Here is a 26,461-nt window from a genome sequence, read left to right on the forward strand (position 1 = left end):
ATTTTCACATTTTACATAGTCTTCATATTTTTATATTTTCAATTTTTACTGTATCTTCCTGTTATCCCACTGTGTGGGGGGCATTTGAATTCTTTCTGAGTTTCTTTTTTTTTTCCCTTTCTCTCTCTCTCATATAGAGCAATGTCCTCTATCTCTGTATAAATTGAGATTCTTTCCTTTCTCTCAACTTATTTCTTTGGGTTATGCTTATAGTGGTTATGCTTATAGTGTGAAGTAGGTTTTATTATCCTGAGCTATTGATATTACTTGATGTATTTAAAAACTAAGAGGATATTTTTGATAAAAATAGGGACTTTCACAGGTTGCACTTGAATAAGGTTTGTCAAGAGAGGCATGGTGGTTAAAAACATAGATTATGATTAAAGGGGACTCACATCTTGGTTCAATCTTACTTGTGTGTGACCAGAAGGAAGTTACTGAACATGTGTAATAACTTCATTTGTCAAATGGTGATAATAATAGTATTTACCTTATAGGGTTGTTATAAGGATAAATGAGATAATGCGTGCAAAACTCGTAGCACAATGCCTGGTACAGATAGCACTGCCTCTACTGCGACAACTACTAAGAATTTTTTTTCCCTCCTCTCTCGTCCTTGGCCTTCTTTTCTCCTCCCTCCTCCCTTTTCCTTCCCCTGACAGCCTTTGTTCATGTTCCCATTTTCCTAGTCTTTCTCTGACATTTCCATTTTTGAGTTCTCATTATTAGGGTCAGAAATCTAGGACCTGGGTGGATCAGGAGTGAGCTGGCTGGAAGGAGGAGGAGTGGTATTGGTGTGAACACTTCATGCAGGAGACTCTTGGCAATCCACCCTTTCTCATTTCCTCTCTTTTATGTAACACTGTTGGTTTCCATTTTCATCAGTAATTGGAGGCACCACAGGGAAGGGTGTCTGAATTTACTTTTTCAGGACAGATAGCTGCAATATTGCCATCTCAGTGTTAGGTGATATAGGGAATAGTGATTTCTTAGGGTCATGTTGTTTCTTGAGATATGTTATATGTTAGGAATGACATTGATAATTTTAAAGAAAGGAGAAATTGAATGATGACATTTTCTTTCATCAGAAGTTCTCAGTACTTTACCTTTTAGCCTTTTCCTAGAGGCTAATGGTCTTTAGAAAGAAGTGCTTGTTAACAGTGCTCTCTTGTAAGTGTTTATCTAACATGGCATTTCAATTGAGTTTTTAAAATATTTCTTTCCAGTTAACAGAAGATGAAATTGCAACTATTCTTAAATCTACTTTGAAAGGACTAGAATATTTACACTTTATGAGAAAAATACACAGAGATATAAAAGCTGGAAATATTCTCCTCAATACAGAAGGACATGCAAAATTGGCGGATTTTGGAGTTGCTGGTCAGTTAACAGTAAGTGTAATACTTTTGGAAACACTTTTGGTTTATATGTCCAGGTTTGAGTATGACTAAACTTTGATAATATATTTTGGGGGTTATGGAAAGAAATGCGTAACTCCATTATTATCAGGGAGAAGGAGCCATTATTTACATATTATTTATTACTTTTATTTACAATTTAAGAGACATTGAATGAATATGAAAATATATATTGTCATCAAAATGCTTAAATATTCAGAAAGGAAAGCTACATTTGTTCATTTCTTTAGCTTTTATTGTTATAGTACTATCTTTAATGACTGTCTTTAATGAAGGTAGTGGAGATAAGTTACTTGTGGACTCTTGGTTTTTTCAGAATTCAAAGTTTCTAAGTATGTCATGTCACAACTAGTTGAAATTTTAGGAAAATAGTTTCAGATATAACCTGTAGTATTTGAGGCTTTCAGATATGTAGTTTAAAGAATATGTTGGCAAATACATTTCCTTAGTGTTTTTGTAGTAATATTTATGTCTGTGTAATGCTTTTGCAGGATACAATGGCAAAACGCAATACTGTGATAGGAACTCCATTTTGGATGGCTCCTGAGGTAATTCAAGAAATAGGCTATAACTGTGTGGCTGACATCTGGTCCCTTGGCATTACTTCTATAGAAATGGCGGAAGGAAAACCTCCTTATGCTGATATACATCCAATGAGGGTAAGAAAATGTCAGTGTTAAAAGTGTTGACGTTTTGTAATGTCAGTGTAAATAAATATAGAGTAAAAAAGTTCATTTGAATTTGGGTTCTGTGCAAAAAATAGTAAAATTATCTGTCAGGGTTAGTGACTGTTTGTTAACTTATTTCCTGCCTCGTAACCTTATTTGGGGGAAAAGAAGTGAAGTCTGTATTTCTCTCTACGGTCGCTGTTTTTCTCCCCCAAAAGTATACCTGTTAAATTTCCCCATAATTTTAATAGAAGAAAGGGTTGGTAAACCCCACTACATTATTCAGTTCATCGTATTCTGAATGTAGTAGTGGGAGGCTTGGAAGAAATCGCTTCTTTTCTACCCACCCTGCATATTGTACCTTTTTGTGTTTTTGTTTCTCCGTTTTTCCTTCTCTGGTCTGGCTAATGTTAAAAAAAAAAAAATCCTGATTTCTAATATTGCTATGTGTAGGTGAATTAAGCATATTTTTTTAGTGCTTAGTGAGAAAATGGAATTCCTTTTTTGAATGTTATTATATGCTTCTATGAACTCCTTTTCTAGGATAAATTTTAGAGTTTTAAATGCATACCTTGCATATTCAAGTCTGATTGCCAATGCTTTATGGTTTGTGATGATGATAGTTTTAAAATTTATTAGTATGTGAATCTCAATTCATTATAGATAAGTACATTTATCTTTGTAAACTTATTGCCCTCTAGTGGCTGTATTCAATTCAAGAAGAAAGGATATAGGAATGAAGGGAGAAAAGAGGTGGGGGAGAGAGAGAGAGTATGTGTGTGTGTGAAGAAGAGAAGAGAAGATGGTTTCAGGGTGATTGGAGAAATGTGTGAAGTAAACGGATGGGAGGAAAAAGAATGCAACATTTTAGAATATTTGAAGAAGAATAAATTAGAATTATATCTGATATTACAGTGCTATTGTGGATTGAATTTCAAGTGTAGGTAATAGCGTACTATACTGAAATATTTAAAAATCTGCCTGCCACTTAAAGATAATTCATTGAGGAATATAATTGTATATAATAGAGTATGTATCATCTTCCTTGTACATACAAATTCCTCTTGCTAAAGTGAAACATAAAAATAGCATTAATTGTTTGTTTGAAAATACTAAAATGAAGTATAACAAGGTCAGCATAAAATCAACAACACAAATTCTCATTTCTTTTCTAATTAGTAAATATCTTTTGTACTTTTAGTTAGAATGTTTTTAGGGTGATCCTCAAACTAGATGTGTTTGAGTTTGAGTTAGTGAGGTTAGCTAAACTATCCAAGACAGCCTGAGGACAGCCCAGGACTCAGATTATTACTGTTCTGCTTCCTCCAGTATAAATCTCATTTTTTTCCAGCCAAATAGTTCCACATACTAAGTTTGACCATGTGGTAGTCTCTCTAGCAGGTAGTAAAGGATTTAAAAAGTAAAACACACTCAGAATAGCTTCCCTCATTGCAAATTACATGACACTACTCTTTTACAACCAAGTATGCTCCTAATCCAACATGATTTCTTAAAAAAAAAAAAAAGACATACAAAAGAAAATATATATCCATGTCTAAGAATTGAAAACTGCGTCAACCATTTTTTTAATTAAAAAAAATAAAAAAGAATCCAGGGCCTCCTTCCTGCCCAGTTAATAGTAAAATCAACTTGAGAAATTCTGGAAGACTTGGCTTGGTTAGGGGTGCCAGTTAAGTAATACCCATACACGGCATCCTTACACATCTTCCATCTCCCAGTTCCTACTGTATGTGACTGGGTGGACACCTGGCCCATCTTAGTGTGTGTGCATGCCACTGCCTATTGGAAGATCACTCACAAGCATTTAACATGGGGGGCAGAGGACAGGTATCTTCATTTTGTCTGGGAGTGGACAAAGGGATATGGGTGTGTTAATTCACAGAATTAAAATGTCTTGATGGGAATGTCTTGGATGACGACTTCTCTTGTAAAGCTTAATACAGCAGGGTGCAGCCTTTCTTTGTGGTCTGATGTCTTGGTGTCCCTGTCGGGGTGCTATGCCATATCCTGGAGACACTGGCCAGGAGCATGCGCCAGCCATACTCCTGCCCTGACCTGATGGGGGGCTTCAGCACTTCGCCCTCTGACATCGTATGGCTAGAAATCGCGACTTAGGGGTGAAGCCCAGGATCCCCTTTTTCTCCCGCTTTACATAGTTAAATGTTGGCTTGAATGACATGTTCCGTGCTCATGAAGTCTACTTTCTTTTCATTTTATCTTTTTACCCCCTATGGTAATTTCCTAGGGTTGTCGTAACAAATTACCGCAAATTTGGTGGCTTAAAACAATAGAAATTTATTCTCTTACAATTCTGGAGGCCGGAAGTTTGAAAAGAAGGTGTTGACAAGGCAGCACTCCTTCCAGAGGCTCTAAAGGAGACTCCATGTTTTGCCTCTTCCAGCTTTTGGTGGCTGGCTGCCAGAAATCCTTGTCATTCCTTGGATTGTAGCTGCATCACTTCAGTCTCTGCCTGCATCTTCACATTAACCTTCTCCTCTATGTGTCTGTGTATTTTCCTCTTCTGTCTGTCTCAAATTTCCCTCTGCCTTTCTCTCAAAAGGACACTCGTCACTGGATTTAGGGCCCACTCCAATAATCCAGGATGATCTCTTCCTGCAAAGATTTTTTTTTATTTCAAATGAGGTCCCATTCAAAGGTTCTGGGGATTAGGATGTAGACATATCTTTTGGGGGCTGCTTTTCAACCCACTATATCCTCTATAATCTGTTCTCTTTTTTCAAATTGTATATTGTTTAAGATCAGTAATGACTAATTTCAGGACGTATCTCCTTGTCTTTCTTTAACCAACTTTTTTTTTTATTGTGGTAAAATACACATAACATAAAATATACCATTTTAACCTTTTTTTTTTTTTTTTTTTTTTTTTTTTTTGCGGTACGCGGGCCTCTCACTGTTGTGGAGTACAGGCTCCGGACGCGCAGGCTCAGCAGCCATGGCTCACGGGCCCAGCCGTTCCGCGGCATGTGGGATCTTCCCGGACCGGGGCACAAACCCGTGTCCCCTGCATCGGCAGGCGGACTCTCAACCACTGCGCCACCAGGGAAGCCCTAACCATTTTTAAGTATACAATTCAGTGGCATTAAGTACATTCACATCACACTGTCTACTACAGAAATTTTTATCATCCCAAACTAAAACTCTGTATACATTAAACAATAACTCTTCATTATCTCCTTCCCCCAGCACCTCATAACCACAGTTCTACTTTCTGTCTCTATGAATTTGACTATTCTAAGCATCTCAGATAAGTAGAATCATACAATATTTGTTCTTTTATGTCTGGCTTCTTTCACTTAGTATAATGTTTTCAAGGTTCATTCATTGTTGTAGCCTATATCAGAATTCATTCTTTTTTTTAAGGTTGAATGATATTCCACTGTATGTATGTACCACATTTTGTTTAACCGTTCATCTTTATGTGAACACTTGGGTTGCTCCCACCTTTTGATTGTTGTGACTAATGCTACTATGAGCATGGGTGGACATTTATCTCTGTGAGAGTCTGCTTTCAATTCTGTGGGTATATACCTAGAGCTGGGATTGCTGGATCATGTGGTAATTTTATGGTTAAGTTTTTGAGGAACCTGCATACTATTTTTTGTAGCATTGTGCTATTTTACATTCCCACCAGCAATGCACAGGGATTCCAGTTTCTCCACATTCTTGCCAATACTTATTTTCTGTCTTCTGATAATAGCCATCCTAATGGAAGTGAAGTGTTATCTCATGGTTTTGATTTCCATTTCCCTAATAACTAGTGATGTTGAGCATCTTTTCATGTACTTACTGTCCATTTGTATATCTTTCTTGGAGAAATGTCTATTCAGGTTATTTGCCCATTTTTAAATTGGGTTGTTTTTGTTGTTATTGAGTTTCTGGTCTCATTTTAATTGACTTTTCTCTAGTTTTGGTCTGCCTTTCAGCCAACATTTGCTGGCTGAAGTCTCCTAGCCCTTTGACTTTTTACTGCCTCTGCTTATTGTTCTTCCAGCCATCCCCTGTCAGTTTTTGTACCCCAATTCTAATACTCAGTCTATAAGTGCCTTTATAATTCTTCCTTTGTAATCAACCCATTGGGAGGTCTTTGAGTTAAAATGGATTTCAGACTTGCTAGTCTACAAGTAGAGAATTGCTTATTTGTATTTAATTATTAAATTACTTTGCTTCGTGCAATAGATGTGTGCTGGAGAATTTGTGTAAATATTTAATAGTTGTAAATTGGCATTTAAATTTTTTTGGACATTATTTTTTAAAAATAATTTTTAATGATTCCTTCAGTGATGAGTATAACACTCTTGAAACTTACCTGCCATGTAATTGTGTATATTTTTATGACGGGACATATCCATTTTAGCAGTAATACAAAATTTAATCATTAAAATATTTTTGATTTAGTATTAACGTTAAAATAAGAGAAATGCATATTCTAATGTGGAGGCAAGAAGTCAACCTTTGGACCAGTTGGAGAATATATCTGCTATCCTACATTGGTTATTTTGTGTTAGAGAAACTCAATGTCACCTAAATATGGATGTTTGATTTTTAAAGACAAGTACCCTCGCATTTTCTTCTTATATTCTTTTACTTCTGTTCCCCTTTTCTTTATTTCCTTCTCCACATATTTAGGGCACATTTATCATGTCCCAGTCAGACTTTGAGGATGTAGTGGTAAGCAGAGCAAGTATGTTTCCTGTTCTCTTGGAACTTCCATTCCAGTGACAACTAGCATTCTAATGATAGAATTATTTAGCTTTCCGTATGTGTGTGTGTGTGTGTGTGTGTGTGTGTGTGTGTGTGTAGAGGGTGTGCATATATATTCAGTTGTTTAGAATGTAAGACCGTAACTGTATCAACTTTTATTCAAGTATAGGTATGTATGTATATTACAAATTATAAAGGATCATACACCTATATGATTTTTATTATTTTGGCATTACATACATTACTTGTTTTTCTCCTTTGAACTTATCCTCATCTTCCCTTTTTCCCCTCTCCCCACTGCTGCCTTTACTTCCTTTGACTGTTCCCTGTTGCCTAACAGTGTGTGTACATGAATGCTCACACAATCCCTTTCATACTTTTTTTTTTTTTTTTTTTTTTGCGGTATGCGGGCCTCTCACTGTTGTGGCCTCTCCCGTTGCGGAGCACAGGCTCCAGACGCGCAGGCTCAGCGGCCATGGCTCACGGGCCTAGCCGCTCCACGGCATGTGGGATCTTCCCGGACCGGGTCACGAACCCGCATCCCCTGCATCGGCAGGCAGACTGTCAACCACTGCACCACCAGGGAAGCCCTCCCTTTCATACTTTTACTTTTCTTTCTTTTCATACTGCCTCTCTTCCTCCCTATCTGTTCCCTGTATTTTTCTGCCTGATTATTTTAAGTGATACCTTGATTCTACTAACTATACTTTCAGATCAGAAATAGCCAAGGATCCACAGGAGTGGGCAAATTGGATCATTGGAGAATTTCAGTATTACTTCCAGGACATGTGGTTTTTCACTCTATTTGAAAGTTAGAGTTGTTCTGCCCTGTGGTTCTAATACATATGGGAGTACAAGGCATTCCAGCCCCAAAATTGAGGATTAAGGTTTATTACAGTGACAGTTTCAACATATTTCTGTCTAGTCAGAGTTATTATTCTTAAAGAGATGAATAAGCAAGGAAAACAGAATAAACAGATCTCAGCTTCTCTTGGTTGAGTCTGCTGAGGTCACCCCGTGGGTTTCACAGGGAAGACAAATTCCCACTGTTAATTTATATTCAGACCTTGCCATTGGTGTTGCCAAGTCCTCTGTAAACATGCTTAGTTTGGTAACTACTGAGGAAGCAATCATCATTTTCTCACTGACATACTAATTATGTGAATATGAATTGTAGTGTTGGAGACATATTTCCGTTAAGTATTGCTTAGATAAAGAAGTATACTAGGAGGATTGAGCTGCTTTGTACCCAAAGGTGGAATTGGGGCCGGCATCCCCTCCTTGCCTGGGCTGAGCCCTGCCCCGTGCTATTTCTCCTGGTTGAGGTGAGCTCAGCCAAGAGCGTCCCAGTCATTCCAGTGCAGCCCGCTGCACAGCAAGCTTCTACCTCGAGTTTCAGACCCACGTTCACCCAGTGCTGGTGTCCTGTGCACTCCCATCCAGGTAGCGAGCTCTCCACAGCCAAACCTGCCAGCAGCGGAGCAGCTGGAGGGTCCTAAGCAGGCCCAGGACTCAGATCCCCGTTCTCCTACCCTTGGCATTGCACGGACACCTATGAAGACCAGCGGAAAGCCCCCAAGCCCACTGGTGAAACAGCTGAGTGACGTATTTGAGACTGAAGACCCCAGATTAAGTCTTCCCTCAGAACCTATTCTGCCCCTAGAGACACCTTCATCTTCTCAACTGGACTTGCCTCTGGGCACCCAGTTTTCCCTTGAGGATCAGACTGATACTCCCTTCCAAGCAGGTGTTTTCCAAGGAGGAAACAGGACATCCCTCAGAGACCCCTACAGCCAGCCAGCGCTTGGACAAGCCCTTGAGAGACCCCGACACTCCTTGATCTTCAGGTTCTAAGCGCAGCAGACAGAAACCAAACAGCGAAGTGCTAGGGAGATCTTCTCTCACCATCCTGTAGGGTGACAACTGCCCTGGGACTCTGACACCACGACAGGGTAAGCGGCCTTCTCCCCTGAGTGAAAACGTGAGGCAACTAAAGCAAGGGACCGTTCTGGGAACTGCACGACTTCTGAAAAATGGAGGACGAGCATGGGAGCAAGGCCAGGGCCATGGCAAGGAAAATCGGCACTTCGCTTTGGTAGAGAACTAAGCTGTGCATGGGCCCAGCACCGGACTCACCACCAGGGGCCTAGTGACGTTCTGTGTCCTCTCACCCCTTCTTTCCCTGGGAGACTGGAAAGGCTTATTTTCTTCAACTCCCCCTATACTACCAACTCTGGGACTGAGAGCTTCCTTAGCTTTCTTTGTGTCTTATGTGTTTCTGTATATTGTAGGAAGTGATTTAAAAAAAAAAAAAGAGTTACACTAGACTCCATCTATTTAAGATTTTAATGTGGGATACTGACAAAGGCAGTATTTCTCTGTATATGTGTGGGAGCATTCACAGGAGACAATTTAAATTGATTTATTAATGATTGAAAGATGATTTACATTTCATACTTAAAAAATAATTATTACATTGAATTTTTTTTTTATATACAGCAGGTTCTTATTAGTCATCCATTTTATACACATCAGTGTATACATGTCAATCCCAATCGCCCAGTTCATCTCACCACCACCCCCACCCACCTGCCGCTTCCCCCCTTGGTGTCCATATGTTTGTTCTCTACATCTGTGTCTCAATTTCTGCCCTGCAAACTGGTTCATCTGTACCATTTTTCTAGGTTCCACGTATATGCGTTAATATATGATATTTGTTTTTCTCTTTCTGACTTACTTCACTCTGTATGACAGTCTCTAGATTCATCCACGTCTCTACAAATGACCCAATTTCATTCTTTTTTATGGCTGAGTAATATTCCATTGTATATATGTACCACATCTTCTTTATCCATTCATCTATCGATGGGCATTTAGGTTGCTTCCATGACCTGGCTGTTGTAAATAGTGCTGCAGTGAACATTGGGGTGCATGTGTCTTTTTGAATTATGGTTTTCTCTGGGTATATGCCCAGTAGTGGAATTGCTGGGTCATATGGTACTTCTATTTTTAGTTTTTTAAGGAACCTCCATACTGTTCTCCATCGTGGTTGTATCAATTTACATTCCCACCAACAGTGCAAGAGGGTTCCCTTTTCTCCACACCCTCTCCAGCATTTGTTGTTTGTAGATTTTCTGATGATGCCCTTTCTAACTGGTGTGAGGTGCTACCTCATTGTAGTTTTGATTTGCATTTCTCTAATAATTAGTAATGTTGAGCAGCTTTTCATGTGCTTCTTGGCCATCTGTATGTCTTCTTTGGAGAAATGTCTATTTAGGTCTTCTGCCCAGTTTTGGACTGGGTTGTTTGTTTTTTTTAATATTCAGCTGCATGAGCTGTTTATATATTTTGGGGATTAATCGTTTGTCCATTGATTCGTTTGCAAATATTTTCTCCCATTCTGAGGGTTGTCTTTTCGTCTTCTTTATGGATTCCTTTGCTATGCAAGAGGTTTGAAGTTTCATTAGGTCTCATTTGTTTATTTTTGTTTTTATTTCCATTACTCTAGGAGGTGGATCAAAAAAGACCTTGCTGTGATTTATGTCAAAGAGTTTTCTTCCTATGTTTTCCTCTAAGAGTTTTACAGTGTATGGCCTTACATTTAGGTCTCTAATCCATTTTGAGTTTGTTTTTGTGTACGGTGTTAGGGAGTGTTCTAATTTCATTCTTTTACATGTAGCTGTCCAGTTTTCCCAGCACCATTTATTGAAGAGACTGTCTTTGCTCCATTGTATATCCTTGTCTCCTTTGTCATAGATTAGGTATCCATAGGTGGGTGGCTTTATCTCTGGGCTTCCTATCTTGTTCCATTGATCTATAGTTCTTTTTTTATCCCAGTGCCATATTATCTTGACTACTGTAGCTTTGTAGTATAGTCTGAAGTCAGGGAGTCTGATTCCTCCAGCTCCGTTATTTTCCCTCAAGACTGCTTTGGCTATTCGGGGTCTTTTGTGTCTCCATACAGATTTTAAGATTTTTTTTTTTTGCAGTACGTGGGCCTCTCACTGTTATGGCCTCTCCCGTTGCAGAGCACAGGCTCTGGACGCAAGGCTCAGCGGCCATGGCTCACGGGCCTAGCTGCTCCGCGGCATGTGGGATCTTCCCAGACTGGGGCATGAACCCATGTCCCCTGCATTGGCAGGCGGACTCTCAACCACTGCGCCACCAGAAAAGCCCCAGATTTTAAGATTTTTTGTTCTAGTTCCATAAAAAAGGCCATTGGTAATTTGATAGGGATTGCATTGAATCAGTAGATTGCTTTGGGTAGTATAGTCATTTTCACATATTGATTCTTCCAATCCAAGAACATGGTATAACTCTCCATCCGTTGGTATCATGTTTAATTTCTTTCATCAGTGTCTTATAGTTTTCTGCATACAGGTCTTTTGTCTCCCTAGGTAGGTTTATTCCTAGGTATTTTATTCTTTTTGTTGCAGTGGTAAATGGGAGTGTTTCCTTAATTTCTCTTTCAGATTTTTCATCATTAGTGCATAGGAATGCAAGAGATTTCTGTGAATTAATTTTGTATCCTGCAGCTTTACCAAATTCATTGATTAGCTTTAGTAGTTTTCTGGTAGCATCTTTAGGATTCTCTATGTATAGTATCATGTCATCTGCAAACAGTGACAGTTTTAATTCTTCTTTTCCAATTTATATTCCTTTTATTTCTTTTTCTTCTCTGATTGCCGTGGCTAGGACTTCCAAAACTATGTTGTATAATAGTGGTGAGAGTGGACATCCTTGTCTTGTTCCTGATCTTAGAGGAAATGCTTTTAGTTTTTCACCATTGAGAATGGTGTTTGCTGTGGGTTTGTCGTATATGGCCTTTATTATGTTGAGGTAGCTTCCCTCTATGCCCACTTTCTGGAGAGCTTTTGTCATAAATGGGTGTTGAATTTTGTCAAAAGCTTTTTCTGCATCTATTGAGATGATCATATGGTTTTTATTCTTCAACGTGCTAATATGGTGTATCACATTGATTGATTTGCATATACTGAAGAATCCTTGCATCCCTGGGATAAATCCCACTTGATCATGGTGTATGATCCTTTTAGTGTGTTGTTGTTTTTTGTTTGCTAATATTTTGTTGAGCATTTTTGCATCTATATTCATCAGTGATATTGGTCTTTAATTTTCTTTTTTTGTAGTATCTTTGTCTGGTTTTGGTATCAGGGTGATGGTGGTCTCATAGAATGAGTTTGGGAGTGTTCCTTCCTCCGAAATTTTTTGGAAGAGTTTGAGAAGGATGGGTATTAGCTCTTCTCTAAATGTTTGTTAGAATTCACCTGTGAAGCCATCTGGTCCTGGGCTTTTGTCTGTTGGAAGATTTCTAATCACAGTTTCAATTTCATTACTTATGATTGGTCTGTTCATATTTTTTATTTCTTCCTGGTTCATTCTTGGAAGGTTATACCTTTGTAAGAATTTGTCCATTTCTTCCAGGTTGTCCATTTTATTGGCATAGAGTTGCTTGTAGTAGTCTCTTTGGATGCTTTGTATTTCTGCGGTGTCTGTTATAACTTCTCCTTTTTCATTTCTCATTTTATTGATTTGAGTCCTCTCCCTGTTTTTCCTGATGAGTCTGGCTAATGGTTTTTCAATTTTGTTTATCTTCTCAAAGAACCAGCTTTTAGTTTTATTGATCCTTGCTATTGTTTTCTTTGTTTCTATTTCATTTATTTCTGTTCTGATCTTTATGTTTTCTTTCCTTCTGCTAACTTTGAGTTTTGTTTGTTCTTCTTTCTCTAGTTCCTTTAGGTGTAAGGTTATATTGTTTATTTGAGATTTTTCTTGTTTCTTGAGGTAGGCTTGTATAGCTATAAACTTGCCTCTTAGAACTGCTTTTGCTGCATCCCGTAGGTTTTGGAGCATCATGTTTTCATTGTCATTTGTCTCTAGGTATTTTTTGATTTCCTCTTTGTTTTCTTAAGTAATTCTTGGTTATTTAGTAATGTATTGTTTAACCTCCACGTCTCTGTGTTTTTTACGTTTTTTTCCCGTAATTGATTTCTAATCTCACTGCATTGTGGTCAGAAAAGATGCTTGACATGATTTCAATTTTCTTAAATTTACTGAGGCTTGATTTGTGACCCAAGACGTGATCTATCCTGGAGAATGTTCTGTGTGCGCTTGAGAAGAAAGTGTAATCTGCTGGTTTGGGGTGGAATGTCCTATAAATATCAGTCTTGTTTAATGTATCATTTAAAGCGTGTGTTTCCTTATTTAGTTTCATTTTGGATGATCTCTCCATTGTTGAAAGTGGGGTGTTAAAGTCCCCTACTATGATTGTGTTACTGTCGATTTCCCCTTTTATGGCTGTTAGCATTTGCCTTAGGTATTGAGGTGCTCCTATGTTGGGTGCATATATATTTATAATTGTTATATCTTCTTCTTGGATTCATCCCTTGATCATTATGTAGTATCCTTCCTTGTCTCTTGTAATATTCTTTATTTTAAAGTCTATTTTTTCTGATATGAGTATTGCTACTCTAGCTTTCTTTTGATTTCCATTTACATGGAATATCTTTTTCCATCCCCTCACTTTCAGTCTGTATGTGTCCCTAGGTCTGAACTGGGTCTCTTGTATACAGCCTGTATATGGGTCTTGTTGTTTGTATCCATTCAGCGAGCCTGTGTCTTTTGGTTGGAGCATTTAGTCCATTCACGTTTAAGGTAATATCAACAGGTATGTTCGTATTACTATTTTCTTAGTTGTTTTGGGTTTGTTTTTGTAGGTCCTTTTCTTCTCTTGTGTTTCCCACTTAGAGAAGTTCTTTTAGTGTTTGTTGTAGAGCTGGTTTGGTAGTGCTGAATTCTCTTAGCTTTTGGTTGTCTGTAAAGTTTTTGATTTCTCCATCGAATCTGAATGAGATCCTTGCTGCGTAGAGTAATCTTGATTGTAGGTTCTTCCCTTTCATCATTTTAAGTATATCATGCTACTCCCTTCTGGCTTGTAGAGTTTCTGCTGAGAAATCAGCTGTTAACCTTATGGGAGTTCCCTTGTATTGTATTTGTCCTTTTTCCCTTGCTGCTTTCAGTAATTTTTCTTTGTCTTTATTTTTTGCTAGTTTGGTTACTGTGCGTCTTGACATGTTTCTCCTTGGGTTTATCCTGTATGGGACTCTCTGCACTTCCTGGCCTTGGGTAACTATTTCCTTTCCCATGTTAGGGAAGTTTTCGACTATAATCTCTTCAAATATTTTCTCGGGTCATTTCTCTCTTCTCCTTCTGGGACCCCTATAATGCGAATGTTGTTGTGTTTAACGTTGTCCCAGAGGTCTCTTAGGCTGTCTTCATTTCTTTTCATTATTTTTTCTTTATTCTGTTCCACAGCAGTGAATTCTACCATTCTGTCTTCCAGGTCACTTATCCGTTCTTCTGGCTCAGTTATTCTGCTGTTTGTTCCTTCTAGTGTAGTTTTCATTTCAGTTATTGTATTGTTTTTCTCTGTTTGTTTGTTTGTTCTTTAATTCTTCTACATCTTTGTTAAACATTTCTTGCATCTTCTCGATCTTTGCCTCCATTCTTTTTCCAAGGTCCTGGATCATCTTCATTATCATTTTCCTGAATTTTTTCCTGAAGGTTGCCTATCTCCACTTCATTTAGTTGTTTTTCTGGGGTTTTATCTTGTTCCTTCATCTGGTACATAGCCCTCTGCCTTTTCTTCTTGTCTGTCTTTCTGTGAATGTGGTTCTTGTTCCACAGGCTGCAGGATTGTAGTTCTTGCTTGCACTCCATTTCATAATTTTTTGACTGTGATCCATAGTATGAAATATAGTTCACATTGTGGCCTGTTATGCACATGTGTGCATGTATGTGTGTGCACACAGTTGAAACAAAATATACATAAAACAGTACTTGCCTATGCATGTTCATAATGGGTCACATGTGAAATATATTTCATACTATGAATCACTGTTTGTGATCCACTCTGATTTCTGTTCGATCACAGTCTTCTCTTCTTCTACTGTATTTCATCTTTTCATTAAAAAAAGAAAAAAATGTGGTCCAAATCCATTCAGTTGATTTCGTGACCAAGTATTGGTTTGTAACTTGCATCTGAAGAGGAAGAATCACTGTATCTTTGGAAATCTGATTTCTTCCAATGCCATAATGCTTTCCTTGTTGCCACATGATGGTGGTGTGACCTGGCATTTGAGACTTGTGAGTCCTGAATCAGTTCTGTTATCTGTCAGTTAGTTATAGTGGACTCTCAATTAATTTTCCAGTTCACTGAATTGTTGTGAAGATCATATAAGACAATGTAAGTGAGCAATACATGTAAAATAGTAAATACTTTAGAAATATTAGGTAGCATTATTAAGTTTTCAAGTCTCAAATTGAGATATTAAAATAGTTCAAGTTCTTGTGGAGAGTAGCTTTTTTTTTTTTTAACTTTTCATTTTATATTGGAGTATAGCTGATTAACAGTGTTGTGATAGTTTCAGGTGCACAGCAAAGCGGCTCAGCCATAGGTATACATGTATCCATTCTTCCCCAGACTCCCCTCCCATCCAGGCTGCCACATAACATTGAGCAGAGTTCCCTGTGTTATACAGTAGGTCCTTGTTGGTTATCCCTTTTAAATATAGCAGTGTGTACATGTCAATCCACTTAGGGAGCTTTTGGCTATGGAAAGGATCAGGCAGTTGCTTCATCATCACCTTATTTTGTTTTGGGTTATTGAGTAGGTTTGGCGGTATTGGGACCTTATGCAGTACCCAAGGGAGCTTATTGCCAGCTGCGGGAGGTTGCTGAAAGCTTTAAAGCCCTTACTTATGGCTGCTGAGATGACTTCTGCAGCCTCTACTGGATACAGTATGGAAATAATGAGCCCATGAGGACACAGAGACATGTAGACTCTCTTTTCTAACCTCAGGTCAGACTGTGATATACAGGTGTTTTCTACTTCATTTTCACTGTATACTTGCTCAGTAATGGAAACTGTGATTCACAAGAGAGTAGAAAGAGTTTTTTCTGGAGCAGAGAATTCAGAGTCATTGGACCCCCAAAATTTCAGTTAAATATTGGTTTGTGTGTAGATGTGCATTTTGTTGGTGAGAGAGTTCACAGTTTTCATCAATGAAAATAAGAGTTTCTTGACCCCCAAAGATTGAGAACTATGGCTCTCAGTAATAATATTGGTGACCCTCAAGAGAGTTTCTTATTATATTGTGTATTTAGGATATGGTTTTGTTTAGTATTTACTTTATTATAGCATGTCACTGTTCTGTGTTTTAATCTGGAACCAGTAACTATATATGCATATGGCCTCTATGATTTCCCCCCAAACCCCTAATACTCTTTTACTTCTGGAAAGGTTAGTTTTAGGTATGTCTAATTACTGTCTGAATTTCCTCATTCCACTGATTTAAAAAAGTCTTTTTTTCCTCTGAATTCTCACCTTTTCTCTGTCTTATGGCTTTTATTTTTTTTAAAACTTACTTTGTATTATAGTAATGATTATGTTGTCTTATTTCCTCTATTAGATCTAAGTTTTAAATGCAAGTGTGTTTCATTTTTGTGTGTCTAATTGAACCTAGTGGAGTGACTTACATAAGAGCATCCAATAAATGTTTTTGTTGAATATGTGCTCAATTACCTTTCTTATCTCAAAGACACTTTGTGGTGGTAATATTGAAATCTAGCAAGCTCAGATTCTTCTTTCATACAATAATAATGTTGTACTTGTAGGTTAGAATAAGAGTGAAATAAACTGAAAAATGAAAGTAAATGCTAATTAAATACAACTTGAAAGCCCTATCCTTGCTCATGGCTTGACTTTCAAACTTTTACTAAGTGCAGTTTATTTATTTAAAATTTAATTTTTATTTATTTTTTATTTTTTTATACAGCAGGTTCTTATTAGTTATCTATTTCATACATATTAGTGTATATATGTCAGTCCCAATCTCCCAATTCATCACACCACCACCCCACTTCCCCCACTTGGTGTCCATACATTTGTTCTCTACATCTGTGTCTCTATAAAATATCAGTTTTAAATTGATTTAATTCATACATACATACAGATATATTTATTTATTTATTATTTTATTTATTTATTATTTTTTGGGGGCACTTTAGATCCTGGAGATCAGAAAGACTTAATGTTGGCCTCTGGACAGCAGCTTTGGTTTGCTAATGGGGATATAATCATTAACCCTGTTGAGGGTCTTAAAAGCAATTGTATAGACTTACTATATTGATCATAGTAAGTTTTGTTGTGTTTTGTTTTTAAACCAGTCATAGAAACTGTTTAGGCTAACATTTATTTTAGAAGACATAAATATCTAGGTGTGTTTGTGTTAGGAGTTTGGGAGGTATCTGAGGGCAGGTGTTGACTCTGTAATTTCAAGTGTACAACACTTAATTCATGATATTTTTGGAGGAAATGCTGTCTGTAGCAAACTTGACTTTTGAAATCATGGCTGATCAGACATATTTTTAAAAATGAAGATACTCAGACACTTGTAAGTCAGACACATCTGACTTAAACAAAAACTATGTATTTTAGTTAAATTCTTGCAGAGTAGAATTTTCAGCTGTCCTAGAGGACTATATTAATTACAGATTATTTGTTTATCTTAACTTGGTTTTCAGTATAACTTTTACATAAATAGAATCATCTTCATTACATCTGGGATCATTTAAATAGCATAATTACATGTAGTTGTGCTATGTAATGAAAGGTAAGGGATAAATGATCAGAGGTGAATTTATAAGCATTGCAGTAAGTGACTTATAAACTGAAGGTCACCATTTTAATTGGAAGGTTTGTGGATCTCTTAAATTCTGTAATCAAATGAGTGATATCAAAGGAAGAAGTAATTTAACATAACAATTGTGGCTTACACTGAACATATGTTCCTGTTAATAAGTTGCATTATAGTCTTTAAGGACTTGTACGTAGTTAGTACATTTTGGTTCATTTGATACCCACAGTTTTTCTTAATTTTTATTAGTGAGTTGTTACAGTGGTTAACAAGAAATACACAGATTTAAGTTGCAATAGTTTTCCCAGGGTTATATGATCTAACTTCACAAGCTTCTTGGACATATGTAGATGCTTTTCTATTTTGCTTTAGTTATGACATACAATTGATATAGGCAAGCATGAAAGCTTGGGCAAATTTTCATTGCTTTTTCTGGATCTTGCTCAGGTTCTGTGGTATTTATGTAAAGCACAATTTTGTTACTTGGGAATGCATGTTGAAATTATCATGTGCACTATTTTGCTGTAGGCCTGTTGGCACTGCCACAAAGGTAATACACTGCAGTAGGCCATTTCCTTGTCGGCTGCATTTACAATTTAATAGAAATATTACATGACTTTTTAAACAAGTGTTTTGGCAGGGAGGAAATGGCAGATTCCTTACAAACAAGCATAGCTTCCTTTCCTTAACCACACTCCAGCTACTCAAGAAATTGTACTTGGTTTCAAGTTTGGGGGTTTGAGGGTAGAATGGGAAGTCAGGTTGAAACAGGAATGACATTGATATTTATTGATACTATAAAATAGTTATGTATTTTTAACTGCTGGATTTTATTACTATATAGTTTCAGTGAGTGACAACCAATATATTTCTGAATTAGGGCCGACTTTATTTTTATGCAGTTCACCTGGCTGGGACTATCTGGTTTTGATTGGTTGAAAAGGTCAGGACTACCAGATAGGCTCTAAGATGTTAGTTTACTTTTTGTAAGTTTTTTTTATAGTTTTGGCTTTGCTGCATATATTGGTCTTCATGATATTTGCCTAAGCGCTACTTCTTTCATATCAACGATGATTTTATCTTGAAGATGAATCACTTTGGAGGGTAGAGAATATGGAAAGAAAATTTGGTAGGCTTGTTAGCACTGACATACAACATAATGGATTCCTAGCACATCTTTTGGTCAGTTTGTTTTAGTTCTCTATTGTGTGTTTCGAATTTGAAAGGTCACGTTTACACTTTTTTTTTCTTGGATATTATTCCATCCTATCACATTCTTATTTTATTTAGTTCTTTGAATCTTAAGTCATTTGTAGTTTTGGATAAAATGCTGACCTCTTTAATTCTAAAGTATTTTATACTTTTGGGAACTCTACAGAAAAAAAAATGCACTTTACTTTCAGCCTTGACTTTGGCCACATTTTACTTTCTAGTGTAGATCCCGGCTTTTTCTTCTGTACAGAAAGAGAACGGTTTATAGTTAGGTCTTTCCCCTTTTCTTTTCTTATTGCTTCTGATTTCTTAGCCAGCTTACCTGGCAGCTGTAGTAAGTTATGCTGCTGTGGTGTGGTAGAGACTGGCATTGGGTGTGTTCTTATAGCCATCACAGCATTGGCTTTTGTTATTTTCCATGTTTCAGTTTGTTGGTAATGGACATATGGACGTCATATGTTCCACAGAGTACTGTACGAAGCCAATTTGAACTGTTTCCATTTGCCTCCAGTCCAATCATGATATTTATTTTTCCATGGCACTTACCCAGATTATCCATACCTCCTGCTTAGCTTGTGTCACTGCCACCATGGACTGTATTTCTTCTGATTGCCTCCAGTTTTTCACAGTATCTAATTGCCTATTCCGCCTTAGCTTTCTTTGCACTGCATTGATTGATGTTTATAAAATATCCCAAGATCTTTTAGATAACAGATACTCAGGTGCAGAGAAGTATGATATTCAGCTTGTTTTTTGTTTATATATAAGGAAAGTTTTATATCCAGCCTTATAGAGTGGAATTGAATATGCTAGTGGAAAACTTAGAAGAGTAACTGTGTGGTTTTAGCCAATAATGCTTACTTTTTAGTATCAACAATAACAGCAATGTGATCTCCCAGAGAACCTTTGATATAACAAATCAGGTCATAATTTTATTGCTGAATTTTGAAGAGAAGATCCTGGATGCTGCTTTCTAGGCTTGAGAAAATATGGCTACATTATTGTTTACCATAGCTGTTCTTCACCTCTTAGCCCTCTGTAACGTCATTTTAGATACTGATTTTCAGAAGATGAATAAATGAGTTGCAGTCATTTCATGACATTAGGTGAGTCAACTATTACCGTGACCTAGAAGCTTTGGCTTTACAAAGGAATGCATTTATTCATTCATTTAGCAGATATTTACTGAGCACCTACTATGTGTTAGGGACTGTTCTAGGTGCTGAGGATGCAGCAGCAAAAAAAAAAAAGGATGAAAAATTCCCTTTATTGCTTTTGTATTCTAATGAGGGAGAGAGATAATAAAGAAGAGAAGTAAATACAACATATAGTATGTTAGTAATAAGTCCTGCAGTAGAAAAAATAATGCAGGGAAGTGAAGTGAGATAGGAAATTTCAGCGACGGAGTGGAGTGGTTGACGTACAGTACTGGATTGCTAGTGAAGGCCTCACTGAGGAGATGACACTTGAATAAAAACTTAAAGAAAATGAAGATATCTGTGTATGGAATATACCAGGTAGAGGCAACTAACTGCAAGTTCAGTGGTCCTGAAGTGGGAGTGTGGTAACTCCAGGTGAGGATCATAGAGACTTGAAGGTTATAGTAAATACTTAGGCTTTTATTCTGAATAGGTGAGAAGTCACTGAGGATTTCTGAGTAGAGGAGTGACATGAGAATGAATAGCCTGGAGAGTTACAAGGGTGGAATCACATAAACTAGTTTAGGAGACTTGTATGAACCATGCAGGAGATGATTGGATGAGGATGTTAAAAGCAGTGAAGATAGTGAGAAGTAGTTGGTTTCTGGTATATTTTTAAAAGTAGATTAACAGGGTTTGTTGATGGATCACGTGCATGAGAACACTGAAAATGCTTAAAACCATTCTGTACAACTTTGGGAGATGGTCTTTTTTCCACTGTCAAAATATAAGGCAGAAAATTGAATAGAATGTAGAGTTTATTCTTCCAGGAAGCCCAGCTACAAATGTAATGCATGTTTATTGTGGAAAGGAAGGAAGGAGGAAAGAAAGAAAGCAAAATATAAACAAGAAAATAAAAATCACTTGCACTTGTTCTGCCTACAGAGTCACAGTTAGCATTTGGTATATGGTATTCCTGTTTGCTCTGCATATGTATCATGACCATGAGAACGTGCTGTTTCTAACCAGAATTGGAATCATGAGATTGTGTTGTAATTTTCGTTTTTCATTTAGCACTGTATCTTGGGAGCTTCCCCATATTCTTAAGTGTTTTGAGCCCTAACATGTTTAGAAAATTGCTTAAATGAAATAATTTTATATATTCTACTTCTATGATAGAGCTTTAAAATGAGTAGCATCCTTTTTTAAGGCAAAAGGGAACAACTTAAAGAAGCCATTGCTTATAGGGGTAAGGGGAAAAAGGGTTATTATGGGATTATGTGAAATCATGTGTGTGAAGCTTGTGAAAGCATTATAGAATTTAAAGAATCTTTCATTCAATAAAAAAAAATTTTACAAAACGGAGTCATTGCTAGTCAACAGTCCTAAAGTGTGTAAAAATGTCTTGGTTTTAATACTTAATACTAATAAATTATTATCTACTAATTATCATAAATTATACTTTTAAAGACTATAAATATTCTGACAACTTTTAAATTAAGGTATAACATCAATTCTGTATGGATTTCATTTTTATTTCTATATGAAATTTTTTAAACACTCTTTTAGAGGAAATTATTTTTGAGCCTTAAGAAACTGATATTTACATTGCAACTTACACATCCTATCTTTAACTTTGTATCAAGTAAGTAGTCTTAACCAGCTGAATGATTGCATCAAGCCTAAATAATTAACCATATCAGAAAACATGCAATTAATAATGAGCAGATTGTTAGATACTTCCTTCTAGCGGTACAGTCATTTAAAAAGGAAAACATTCTAAATGTTTTTTTCATTTAAAATGTATTTTACCTGCCAAAAAATACAAATGTGGTTTTCTTAACCTTGAACACTGGTATATGCATGTGCAGCAGGGAAGCATTCCTCTTTTGCCAGCTAATCAGCTTTTGACATAAATGTAGTTGTTCTCCAACTACCTGAGTCCTTCTAGTGTCCCTGTGCCGACGGTATTCTGCATTTATAAAATATTTTGCAAAATTTCAAGAAGAAAACTTCTGAGAAGGAAAAAATGATGAAGGACAGAATAACAGTACCCATATTTGGGGGTTTGGAGGAGGGAGGTAAAAGAGAATCTAGAGAGTAAGAGAAGAATTAGGAGGACATGGTGTTTCAGGCAAGGGAGAGAAGAGTTTTAAGAAGGAGGTGACTGATGACTTTTTATCACTGTTTGTCATTTTTGCCTTTAGATTGGGTAGTATGAAGAGATTATCAGATTGGAGGTCATGGTTCACTTTCAGGAGTGTAATTTAATTGAGTGGTAGGGCAGAAGCCGATTCCTGAGGGATCAAGGAATGAAGGGGAAGTAGGGGAGTAGACAGCAGCACCAGTAGAATCTATTTTAGGTATTTGGCAACCAAGAAGAGGAGAGAAGTTCGGGAGGTAGTTTAAAGGCATCAGGGTTGAGGAAAGATTTTAATAGGATGAGGGGACTTAATCTGACTTTAGAATGAGGTGAAGGACTCAGGGAGAGGATTAAAGATATAAGGAGTGGGGCCAAAGATGACAAACAATAACACAAGTCCCTGGTCAAAGAGGAAGGGAATGTGATTGAGGGTGAGGGTGTGGTCATTAGCCTTGGGGAAAATGGATTTAAAGTATATTCTGTTTATAACATGCTCATGCTTTGACCATCAAGTGCTGTATTTTAAGATCCCATCGCTTACTGCTGCAGTAGCAATATAAAGCACTCTGTATGGTTGCCAGGCTTAGGGCCAGTAGGTTGAAGGGCAGTAATGCTTTTGCTGGGCAGTGCTTGGTTTAGGAGCGCTGGTTAGCTGTAGTGGTGGTTTAGTTGCTTACAAAGTGTTCAGAAACCTCTTAGCCAACTATATTCTGACCTGCTCTAAAAATAATCAGTTAAGAGTGAAATTACTGAAAGACTTCACCCAACTTTTTAAAAAACAATTGTTGGAAAATATACATAACATAAAATTTACCATTTTAACCATTTTTAAGTGTACAAGTCAATGACACATATAGTAGTTATTGAAAAAATCTGCATATAAGTGGACCTGTGCAGTTCAAGCCCATGTTGTTCAAAGATCAGCTTGTACCTTTACGTTGTTGTACAACCATCACCACCATCCATTTCCAGAACTTTATTTTAAAGATTTTTCCTTTTTTTTTTATTGTGGTCAAATATGTACAACATAAATTTACCATCTTAACCACTTTTAAGTGGCATTAAATACATTCACATCGTTCTGCAGCCATCACTGCTATTCACCCCTAGAACTTTTTCAACATCCCAAACTGAAACTCTGTACTCATTAAACAGTAGCTCTCCATTACTCCCTCTCCCCAGTCCTAAGTAACCACCATTCTTTTTGTTTCTATAAATTTGACTGTTCTAAGCACCTCGTATAAGTGGAATCATGTAATATTGTCCTTTTGTGTCTGACTTCTTTTACTTGGCATATCTTCAAGGTTCATCCATGTTGTAGCATGTGTCAAAATTTCATTCTTTTTTTAAGCCTGAATAGTATTCCATTGTGTGTATATGCAACATTTTGTTTATCTATTCATCCATTGATGGCTACTTGGGTTTGTTTCCACCTTCTGCTTATTGTATATAATGCCACCATGAACCTTGAACAGGGATGTACAAATATCTGAGTTCTTGCTTTTAATTGCTAGTTCATATGGTAAATAATTCAGTGTTTAATTTAATAAAACCATACTGTTTGCCACAGCTAACCCAACTCTCTAGATATTAGACATACAGATTGGAGGGCATACAGAATGCATCATATTTTTATTCAATGGAACTGAGATGTGGGAAAAGTACATCTCTGTTTAGTGTGAATCACATTTAAATAATTTCAGGAAGTTATTAAAGATCTTCAGAGGAAAAGATAACGTTTAAAAAATCTTTATAGTTGTAAAGTTTTTTCTCATACCATATGTAGTGTAACGCTATTAACAATGTTGATGCGTGATATAGAAAGTAGAATGCTTTATTTCCCACAAACCTTGTATTTTTATTCATAAAGCAATAATGTGTATTTTTCTTCCATTGTTAAATATTTGGCTGTTTTAAAAAGCTTAACCTAAATTCTGCTTTTGATCCAGTAAAGGTTACATGCTTCATGCCCCAATTCTTTGACTTGATGTCAACATATAATATTTCAAAGTTTATTTCAATAATTTAATTTCATATTAAAATTATTAATGATAATTTCTTTTTGTTGTTAAATGTATATTTGAAATATAGTTATCATTCTCAACAGGAACCTTTTGTAACACATTTAATGGAAATTTATAAGACAAACATTAGGCATGACAAAGAAAACAAAAAGCCTTGTAATAGTAAAACAAATATGTGAGGCAGAGAAATGGAAAATATGAACTATTCTCTTGCCTTTGGAGCATTTCATGGTTTTTCTTTTGAGATATTAGTAGAAAGTGCCTCCTAGTCTCTTCTAGTAGCCTTTTATTTGAGGTGAAGCATTTTCAGACTTGGTCTTTTGGCTGCTATAATTGATGGTTTGGGAGCTGACTGTGATCTCTTCATTTATTGACATATTTTCCCTAAGCTATAGGATAAAGGCTTCAAGTTTGGAATATGGAATACTTTCTTTTTTGCCCTAAAACAGGAATATCAATTAGTGATCTCTGATAGCCATAAATGGAGCCTTATGATTTTATGTTCTTTTTTATTTGCTTTCCCTGGGCTGATCCAGTTCTTGATTCCCATTTTGTCTTCCATCGTGAAGAATTTTTCTGATTCATTGCAAATTGAACCTTCCACTGAGTTTGTAAATACATGTGTAAATCTTTTAGTGGTATTTTACAAATTACATTATTTTAACATCTGAGTATAACAGTATAATAGTTATAATTTGTGTGGTTAAATTTACAAAATAGGTCTTTGGTTGCCATTTTGTGTGTATTTTCTTAATAATTTAGCTACTTTTTTTTTTTTCCAGGTAGTTAAACACATAAGTACTGTATGTCAAAATTACTCTTATAACTTGGATAACATGGAACAGTAAATATACAAAGTAATTTTTTAGTTGCTATTTTTCATGGGTATTTTTTGTATGAATATCTTTTTTTGGAGAAAAAGAGTTCCTGGTAGATGAATTACATAATCTCATGATGAATTTAAAAGAAATAAATTATAAAATGAATACTTAAAAGTAAACATGAAACTCTAAGCTTTTGTGTATTATTAAAATTTTTGGAATATAACATATTATCCTGTGTATTTACTAGTTTTTGTGGTATGGATAATAATTTATATATTTATTGAACCTTTTCTACATGCCTACCATTGTTCTGAATATTTTTTGAAGGAGTCAATAAATAGTTTATTACTTCTTTCTTTTTAAATTTAATTTAAATTTATTGAGAAGGAATTCATGTAACATAAAATTCTCTATTCTAAAGTGAACAATTCAGCAGCATTTAGTACCTTCACAGTGTTGTGTAAATACCACCTCTACCTAGCTCTAAAGTACTTCCATCACTGCAAAATAAAGCTCAGTAGTCGTTAATCATTTTATACTCATTCCCTCCAGACCCCGGCAACCACCAGTCTGTATTCTATCTCTGTGGACTTACCTATTCTGGACATTTCATACGAGGAATCATGCAATATGTGGTCTTTGGTGTCTTGCTTCTTTCACTTGGCATAATGTTTTTTTATCCACGTTGTAGCATATGCCAGTACTTTATTTCTTTTTCTGGTTATGTTTTACAAGTTTTGCGTGTACTAATATTTAATCCTCAAACAGTTCTGTGAAGTAGGTGTTATTACTATTATCTACAGTTTATAGATGACAAAAGTAAGGTATAGAGACTAAGTAACTAATAATTGGAAGAACCAGGATTAGAACCTAGGCAGTGAACTCCAGATCCTGGTCTCCTAACCCAGATGTAAGATAGTGTTGTGTTCATCCTTGTATGAAGTAGGTCCTAAGTATATACTGAGCCAAATTGAAAAGGGGATCCTGTGATAATTGGAAAAATTTAAGCTGAATGTTTGGGCAATGAGAAAGTTTAGAGGCCACACATACAATATGTAAGACCAAACATTAATTATCTTTTTGATACTTTGGTATTTTTGGAGCTAAATACCACCCAAAGTCAATAGGGTATATAAATATATTTTTAAGGAAACACAGCAAAGTGTGGTAGCTGCTTCTTGGAGCTCTAAAGCATTTGATAGCAATTATATGGCTTCTCTTTATGTAAAATTTAAACCTGCATCAGAGTTCTTCAAGACTGTCTCCCTTCCCTGCAGTAGGAATAGCTTGATGATCAGAATGTGCCAGAATTTGGCAGTTTCCCAGAATTCTGATCACTAACCTTATTACCACCTAACTTTCTACTTTGTTTGAGAAAAGTTAAATCACTCTTTACTCTTAAATCATATTGTTTGGCTAATAGAGAAAGCATCCTTCTTCTTTTCTGAAGCAATTGCTTTGAAACTTTTGGGGGAATAAGGATTTCTTTTATACGCCTTTACTCTTGCTGAACTTTGAGTACAACAAAACAAAACAAAACACAAAACTCTTTTTCTTTTCTGAATCTGCTAGAGC

General features: G+C 36.3%; 1 protein-coding gene and 1 pseudogene across 2 annotated transcripts in view; both read left to right on the forward strand.

Annotated features, from left to right (window-relative positions):
- STK3 (serine/threonine kinase 3) overlaps window positions 1-26,461 on the forward strand; it is a 322,020-nt gene that overhangs the window by 96,246 nt on the left and 199,313 nt on the right. Inside the window, exons 5-6 of the mRNA XM_082675272.1 lie at window positions 1,227-1,391; window positions 1,910-2,077. Of these exons, the coding sequence (XP_082531398.1) occupies window positions 1,227-1,391; window positions 1,910-2,077 (333 nt within the window). The remainder of the gene's footprint in view (window positions 1-1,226; window positions 1,392-1,909; window positions 2,078-26,461) is intronic.
- LOC309835633 (cell division cycle-associated protein 3-like) lies at window positions 8,384-8,669 on the forward strand (annotated as a pseudogene). The gene has a single exon. The product of its transcript is annotated as a cell division cycle-associated protein 3-like (transcript).

The sequence above is a fragment of the Grampus griseus genome (genome assembly GCF_964374135.1).
Source record: "Grampus griseus genome assembly, chromosome: 17".
In the NCBI taxonomy this organism is placed as follows: Eukaryota; Metazoa; Chordata; class Mammalia; order Artiodactyla; family Delphinidae; genus Grampus; species Grampus griseus.